Raw genomic sequence first — 8,898 nt, forward strand, 5'->3', positions numbered from 1 at the left:
GAATCCCAAACATATTTTTATATCAAAACATGATAAAAATACTGTTCTAAAAATTATTTTTTAAAAACTGTTTTTAAGAACACTGTTTTTTCATGGTAGAATCCAATCTGATAAGGCATATATAATATTTTCGGGATATTATTATTTTTTAATTTAGAGATGTGCGTATCCTTTTATTGGAGACTATTGGTTGGGTGAGTCGGCTACCACAAATGCTGTGCCTTTTTCTATATAGGTAACATTCCAACATGAAATAGAAGTCTAGAAAGTTGATAGTATTAAATTAACTTCTTAGGATCAAATTCTAAATTTTATTGTTATAAATATAACTGATACTGCAGCCTCTTAAAACTAATCTAGTGTCGATTCAACTCTCTATGATGGTTTACTATTTATTTATTTAGAGTCTATTTTGACGTGTTATTTAAAAAAGGTCTTTTATTTTTAAAAATAGAAAACGATTTTTAAAAATTCTTAACATTATTTATTCGTTATTTTCTAAAAATAATTTTTTAAAACAAAGTGAAATAAATGATAATTTTAAAAAAATAAGTAAAAGTTATTTTCATTAATTTTTAAAAACAAAAGGAAAATTTAAATTCATTTGACCACATTTCAGAGTGCAAAACTTTACACATGAGAAGGCTAGGGTGCATAATGATTTGAATGTCCAGGGGCAGGCGCCCTATTTTTAAGCCACTATGGACTAACAATCTTGTCACCTATTTAAGATTTGTTTTTCTATCTGTTTGATCCCAAGTCAAGCCAAGTGACAATCCCTAGCTTCCCAGTTCTTCAAATGATTTTGCTGTTATTTTTTTTTTGGACAAATCATATGAGTTACAAGGTTTCCTTCCATGAGTAAGCACTCTTATGCCTAGAGTCAATCAGCCGCATTCTAGAATTGGATCCAACAGCATATAAAAATTCCCCTTTTACAATTTCTTCTCATGAAAAAGCACGATTCAACCCATGTTCTAAAGCTCAATCAACAAAAAGTATATCACATAACTCACAATTAAAGAATTGGAACACAACACAACATTATCAATACCAGAGTTCTGAACAGAGAAGCGTATCGAAACCTTACCTGTCTTGCGTACGGAGACTTTGCGCTTGTGGGGCTGTGGCTGCGCAGGCGCCTCTTTGGCCTCACGAGCAGCTCTCTTGGCCAAATTCGTCTGATGCCTCTTCCCTTGTGTGTGTGGGCCAAATAATAGCCCTCGTTGTTGTGCAATGTCAGGCAAAGCTTACACTCATAGCTGTAATCGCCCAATCACATAAAAATAAAATAAAATAGAGAGATCCAAATAGAATGGAGTATATATATATATATATATAGGGTTATTTTCTGTGAGAAAATTCAAGGAGCTTTTTAAGATTCAAAGAAGAAAGAAAAAAACCCTAAAAATCAAGATAACACCTTCCCACTTTTTCTTTTCTTTTCTTTTCCCTGAGGGTCCTACGCAACCAAATGTAGGCTAAGGGTTTGTGAAGAGAAAAAAACGAAAAATGAAGGATGTACCTTCCGAGATGATTACGCATGAAATAGGGATCTTTGGCGAGATCAATAGTCTCGAGAGCAAGCCTTCTGAGACGCTCCCTCCGGTCGATGGCTTCATTCTGGGCGGAGGCGGCGCCACCGCTCCCTGGCTTCGAGCCCCAGTCTCTGTCCATGCTGCTATCCCCCTCTGCTGCCTCGCAGACCACAATCCCCACTCAAAGGTTTTGCCAGTGGAATTTAATTGGGTCCAGTGCCGAACCCAATTCTCGCAAACAGGTAAGGACATATACTGATGAGCCCAACGCATCAGAGCTTGGGCTTGACGTTAATTTGGCCCACCTCATTTTGGTAATGATACAAGCCTCCAGTAAAGTCTCGCACTCCAATAGTAAATGTTTGGAGGAAAAATATGTTATGGAGGCCAAGGGGACTTATCTATACCGTATACAATAAAGTACCCTGAATAAATCATTTATTTCCCAATATTTCACATTTTATTATTTAATTATAAGAAACATACCATTTGCTCAATTTAATACAATTTCAATGACAATTATCTCGAAAAATGAAAATCCATAAAAAAAAAATAATAATAATAAAATTAAGATGCCCAAAAAAAACACGCACGTCTCTAAATTAAATAATAATAACATACCCAAAATATTATGTCTTACCAAAATGGATATCGAGAGAAAAAAAAAGAAAGAAAGGCTTTCTTGAAAGTATTTTTGGAAAATAATTTTTAAAATAGTTTTTTTAAGTATATCTGGTAACTTAAAATATTTTTAAAAATAAAATTTAGATTTGACTTTTTTTTTAATTATTTTTATATTTAAATAATTATTTTTTAAAACAATGAAAACAATTTAAAGCTATTAACCTATTTTTTTATTATAAAGAATAAAAATATATTTTCTATTTTCTAATTATCAAACAAATTTTTTATTTTCTTTTTTACTAGTAAATAGAGAATTGTTTTAAAAAAAAATTATCAAACATGACCCTAATGTAAAAACATCCTTATTGGATGAATTTTTCGAATATTAATTTTTTGTGTCAAATTTTTAAGCTATATTTGAAAATTATTTTTAATTTTTATAAAACAAAATTTTAAAATTTTGAAATATTTTTAACACGTTTTCTATATATTTAAATATGTTTTAAAAATGATTTTTTAAAATTATATTTAAATTTTAATAATTATTTTTTAAAAAAATCTCAAAAACAAATGAAAATAATTTTTAAAGATATTTATTTTTTGTTCTTAAAATAGAAAATCGTTTTCTATTTTTTATTTGTTATTTATTAAACTTGTTTTTCTGTTTTTTCTTAGAACAAATAACCATGTTGAAAAAGAGTCATATGACCATTGAAAATCTCTCGTGCGTAGAGAGTTCTAGGTTGCCATTAGCGTAGCCTCTTGGAGCCCGGTCCACTTTGGGCTTCTTAAACCTTGGCCCCGCCCCACACCCCTCTGGCCATTGTCTCTGTTTGGAGCTCAGCATCAAATTTAAATGGTTGGTTTTATTTCAAAGAGAAAAAATTTATGTATATATATATAAACATATGGGACCATTTGTTTTTGTATTTGGAAAGTTTTTATATTTTAATTTTAAATGAAAAAATATTTGAAAATCTCTTCTATTTAAAATTCTTAATTTTAAATCCTTAATTTAAAATTCATTTTAATTTATTTTTAAAGATTTTTCTTTTTAAATTATTAATTTGAAATTCTTTTCAAATAATTAAAAAATATTTCATATTTTCAATTTTCAGTGTTTCAACTTAATTAAAACTTCTAATTCAACCCTATCAAAAAAACTAACTTGCATTTATTTAACAACCATTTTTAAACTTATATGTGACTTTTCGGGTTCAACGAATAACAACCTTTAATTAGATAATAAATCATCATCTAAAAGATTTCTTAAGCAAAAAAATAATTATAATAAAATTATCAACATATAATATAGACTTATTGTCTTAACGCATATATTTCGGTACTTAAAATCCTGAGGAATTTAATTTATAATTATTTTCTAATTTTTACTCATCTTGTTACTTCAAAATTAGAAACAAACACTAAGGAAACAACTTTCATAAATATATAATAACCACAATATTCCAATTTGGTTTTAGTCATGAATTCCTAATTGAGAAGGCTTTTGTCAAAGCATGAATTAGAAGTCCTACTCAAAATTAGTTCTTCTTAAATTCAAAAACTTTCTAAAATTTATCTTCTAAATCTAAATACTATTTTTAACAATTTAGAGAGTTTCTTCCCATACAATTCAATTTATAAAGATTTCTAAAAATATTGATTAATATGACAAAGAAGGTCAATGTAAGTAAAATGATAAAAACAATTTTGTGTATAGGTACCAAGGCCGTACATGGAAACCCAAACAAAAGATTCCAACATTGACTAGAAGCCTAGGAAGTTGATAATATTAAATTACCTTCTTAGGATCAAATTCTAAATTTTCTTATTATAAATATGCCTGGTGGTGTCGGCTCTTAAAACTGATCTAGTGTTGCAACTTGGTTCAACTCTCTCTACAAAAGCTAGTTACTCACGATCACAATTCCAGATTCCCAACAATAAAACAAGGTACGACTTATTTATTTTTTTTTTCAGTTTTTTTTTTTTAATTTTATATACCCTTTAATAGATTCTAATTCCATTGATTTGTCTCTGTTTATTTTGATTTATTTAAATTATTAATTTACCTTTCAAAATGTAAAAGTTCTTCATTAATCTCCCAACAACATTGTTTTAAGGAGGTTTTTTTAAATATATTATGTTTTTGAGAAATTTAGTTGAATTTGATGCTTTCTTTATACATTACTTTTTTTTATTGCCTAAACAAAATTGAAATTTTGATCGTTTTTAGTTTACAACAACAGGGAACATAAATAATTATGGAAGAGCGAGCACACTATTCTCTCCCTCCTCCTACTTGTGAAAGGCATCCTTGGCTTATGTTTTCTCATGGAAAAAACAAACAAAGGCAAACTTTCTTTAACATCCCAGAGCATCATTATTATACCAGAATCATCCCAGAATTGCATAATAAACGTGTAGCATGCTCTTCTTATGGATGGTTGATATTAGAAGATTTTGATTCGGATGACTATTTTCTTCTAAATCTTGTCTCAATGGAGAAGATTCAGCTTCCTCCTATGGACTTGGACTATGAAGTTTGCATCTTGTCGTTGCCTCCAAGTGATCCTAATTGTTATGTCTTATTTGTTACTAATGATTTTCTTTTATCATGGCAACCCGGTGACAATGAATTTGTTAAAAAAGACTTTCAAATTGAAGTTGAATTCATTGATTGGACAAGTATAATTGTTCATCAAGGACATATTTATGCCATTGTCAATCCGAAGGCATATATATTAGTAGCTGATTTTACAAGATCAATCATCCGCTTTACGAAATTGATAAATGAGAGTGCACCAATCATTGGATCACATGGAATTATATTCTTTAAGAGTTACTTGATTGAATCTAGTGGCGAACTTTTAGTGGTTCACAAGGTTTTCTCAACAATGTTTCAACTACGCCACGTGGTTTTAAACTTTGAAATTTATCGATTAGACCGTTCAAAAGATACATGGACAAAAGTGAGAAACATTGGTAAACAAACAATTTTTCTTTCGGCAGATGAAGGTAAGTGTTGTCTTGTTCAAAATGCAGGAATTAAAGAAAATTCCATTTACTTTACTCGATATCGAAATCTTTATGTCTTTGACTTGGATGATCAAAGTGTCACAGTATCTCTACCTTGTCCAAATGTAAGCAAAAGTCGGTCGAATATTTATTGGATTTGGTGATGATGCCTTTATTATTGGAGGTGTATTTCTTTACAATTTTTTTTTCTTGTTAATTGATATTTCCAATTATTTAAGTATTCATTAAAGCTTAATGGATGCGACATTGATTTTGCACAATGTCGATTTTTAGATTTATTGTTGTTGTTATATTTCTCCTCTTAAAATTTCATAGTAGAATTTTTTGCACATGTTTCTAAGTCTTTAAATTACAAATTGAGGATTAAATAATTCATTTCCTTTTATTAATTTGGAGAAAAATATAATTGAAAGTTAGGTTCTAAGTTTAGATTTAAGGTCATGATCTATATGCCTTAAAGATGTTTTTTGATGTATGTTTCAATTAATAAGTTGCTTGTGAAATCGGGTCATACCTCGTATGTTTAATTTTATATGTTATTTTACTAGAAATTTGTCTGCTTGTAAAAAAAAAAATTAAACCAAAACCTATATTTGAAAACATTAACATATAAAATGGATTGAACTAGACAGATCATATTTCATCCTCTTCAATTAAAAAATAAATAAATAAATAAATTCTCTCAAGAATGTTTGAAGACCAAGCTCGGTATAAAAAAGATCAATTGTGGTTTCAGAAGGAACTGGACGGAGCTTGGGGTCCAGACCCAGAGGCCAAATGCCGACTTCACACAAATGTAGTTAGAATTTAGAAATTGTCGAGTTTGTTTTCGGTTGATACATTTTTTTTTCCTCCTCTTTTCGCAGTCTGAAAAGAATGAATTTTATGGACATTATTTTTTCTTTGTCCAGTTGTGTTTCTCCCCTGGAAAAATCAAAAAGTTGTTTTCTGATTAAAAGACAAGAGCGGAAAGGTAGGTTTTTTAGGGCTACGTAAAGCTATGGTATAATTAGTGAGCTAAAAAGAGAGAGATAATGGGATTCTCGCCCAAATGATGTGTAGCATAAATGCTTTTGTACGTTAATGAATGTTGAAATTTGACCTTGATTTCAAACGAGAATCAATTAACATTAATCACTTTAATTTGTTTTTGAGAATTTTAAAAAATATAATTATACAATTATTTATTAAAATTAAAACATTATATATAAAAATTATTTTTAAAAACCAAAGGATGTATCTTTCTGGATCTAACATTTTTCCACTTATTTGATATAATTAATCACAAATAATAATAATAAATAGATTAAAATAAATAACTGATCTTGCGTTTCTGAACTCACTCAACCACACGGAACCAGATGCCTCTTTCTTAGTCTAATTACAATTTAATGTTCATTAACCTGTTTATGACACAAAAATACACCCAACCTTCCTCCAATCTCTACCCCTGATAGAAAAAATGTTTTAAAAATTAATTGGAATCAGTTTAGAAAAATATAAATTAAACCAAAACCTATATTTTAAAACATTAACATATAAAATGGATTGAATTAGACAATTCATATTTCATATTCCTCAATAAAAAAAAAAAAGAAAAACAATTTCTATTAAGAATATTTGAAGATCATGTCATCCCAGGTCTAGGTAAATGATATTCTAGTAAATTCATTAAATTTAGTTTTTTTGTTATTTAATTTAGTATCTTATTTTATTTTCTCACTTTTCAAATTCACTTTTATAATGATATAAAAGTAATGTTAAATTTTGATTTTTGACTTAAACAAGTTTTTTCTATGATTAAAATGAATATTGTGTCGGAGCCGGCCACACCACGATTACGGCAGTGGAGTTTACTTGGATTAGGTGCCAAACCCAGCCCACACAAACAAGTGGCGATAAATACTGGATCACACTTTCTTTACCGTATGAGCCCAATAGATCATGGCCTGACTTAACATTTATTTGATCCACCTCATTTTAGTAAATTATTGCTTCACACTGGCAGTTATATAACAAAGAAAATTACAATTTGACCCCAAGAAGTTAATTTAGTACTAATCAACTTTCTAGACTTCTATTTCATGTTGGGAAGTTTTGTTCCGGTTGCCGTGTACGGCCGAGGAGGTACCTATATACAAAATTGGTTAAATTAATTTACTTGTTTCGTTGACTTTCCTTTTATATACATATATTTAGAGTATTTTTCTAATTCTTATTTGTAAAAGATTTCATTAATTAGATATACAAAGTGAGATATTATTCTTAGAAATCTTTATAAATTGAAATAAACATAAAAAAAAATCTATTTTATGGGAAGAAACTCTTTAAATTGTTACGAATAATATTTAGAAAGATTTGTAAGATTTATAAAAACAAATTTTAGAAAGTTTTTAAATTTAAGAAGAATTAAGTTTGGGCCTGACTTGTAATTCTTGCTTTCCAAAAGTCTCATCGATTATGAATTCTAGTTAGATACTTGTGGTTACAATATATTTAGAAAAGTTGTTTCCTTATTGGTGTTTGTTTCTAATTTTTAAGTGGTGTGATTATTAGAAATTAGAAAATAACTGTAATTTGAATTCCTTATGATTTTAAGTACGAAAATATATACCAATAACTGAAATCACATTCGTTCATGGTGGAAGCATTCGAGGAGGAAGAGAGGCATGATTCATGGTCTGAGCTTCCACTGGAGATTGTAAGTTTGATATCTTCACATCTTTTTTCAAAACGGGATCATATTATTTTTGGTGCCATGTGTAAGTCATGGAAGTCGGTCACCGCTTTTCGTACACCTCGTCCACTTCCCCTTGATTTTGCATACCACAGATCCCCGTTTTTAATGGCGTCGAAGGGAGATAGATACAATTTTTATCATCCTATACATGCTTCCTATTATCTACATATTCCACAATTGTTAGACAAGATAATATTAGATTCTAAGTACGGTTGGTTACTCATGGCTGGAATTGGTGACAATGTTTCGAGTATTTTCTTCTTTCATCCTTTGAAAAATGAGAAAATCGACCTTCCTGATTTACCTTGGGATGGTTTATTCTTTCAATTTGGTTTTTGTTCTTCACCAACTTCCTCTGAGTGTGTAGTGGTTGCAATAACGAGCGGATATACTATGGTGACAATTGACATCACCAAACCTGGAGAAGAGAATTGGACCTAAGTTGAAATTCGCTTCCGTCCCAGGCACCAAGGTGATAAACTTTTCCGTCAGGGTAATGACACTTTTCACATATCCTGCACACCGATCTTTCACGATGGAAACTGTTACTGTTTGGACGTGGATGGAAATGTCGTAGTATTTGATCCGAAAGACATTGCGGCAGTTGAAACTTTTGTGGGAAGTCATATTCTGAGGTGCCCCATAATTCAGTTGTTCAAAGCTTCATGGTTGAAAGCGATGGGGAGTTGTTAACAGTATTCCTTAGCGAAGAAGGAAAATTTTGGATCTGCAAGCTAAATCCCACCAAAGGAGAATGGATGAGAGTTGAGGATTTAGGTAATAAAGTGATGTATGTGAGTAATGGTGGATCATGGGCAGAAAAAACGACATTTCAAGGAATGGGAAATAAGATTTATCGTCCCACACTTTATGACAATAATGTTGTCATATTCTATTGTCCTTGCTACTGGGAGATTTCATTCTAATGGATATGATATTTCTCAAAAAAAAATTTAT

At 30.0% G+C, this 8,898-nt stretch overlaps 1 protein-coding gene across 2 annotated transcripts; it reads right to left on the reverse strand.

Annotated features, from left to right (window-relative positions):
* Positions 1 to 764: 764 nt before the first annotated feature.
* Positions 765 to 1,720, reverse strand: LOC117920426 (splicing factor 3A subunit 2-like). 2 transcript variants are annotated; one of them, XM_034837938.1, is made up of 3 exons: positions 1,526 to 1,720; positions 1,091 to 1,262; positions 765 to 898 (listed from the first exon to the last, which is right to left on the reverse strand). In XM_034837938.1, exons 1-3 carry the CDS (start codon positions 1,675 to 1,677, stop codon positions 884 to 886), a joined length of 339 nt encoding a protein of 112 aa, XP_034693829.1. In that variant the 5' UTR covers positions 1,678 to 1,720; the 3' UTR covers positions 765 to 883. The 2 variants fall into 2 exon arrangements, with proteins under 2 accessions (XP_034693829.1, XP_034693830.1); XM_034837939.1 differs by having other exon boundaries at positions 879 to 977.
* Positions 1,721 to 8,898: the final 7,178 nt, after the last annotated feature.

Source organism: Vitis riparia, chromosome 8 (genome assembly GCF_004353265.1).
Source record: "Vitis riparia cultivar Riparia Gloire de Montpellier isolate 1030 chromosome 8, EGFV_Vit.rip_1.0, whole genome shotgun sequence".
Taxonomy (NCBI): Eukaryota; Viridiplantae; Streptophyta; class Magnoliopsida; order Vitales; family Vitaceae; genus Vitis; species Vitis riparia.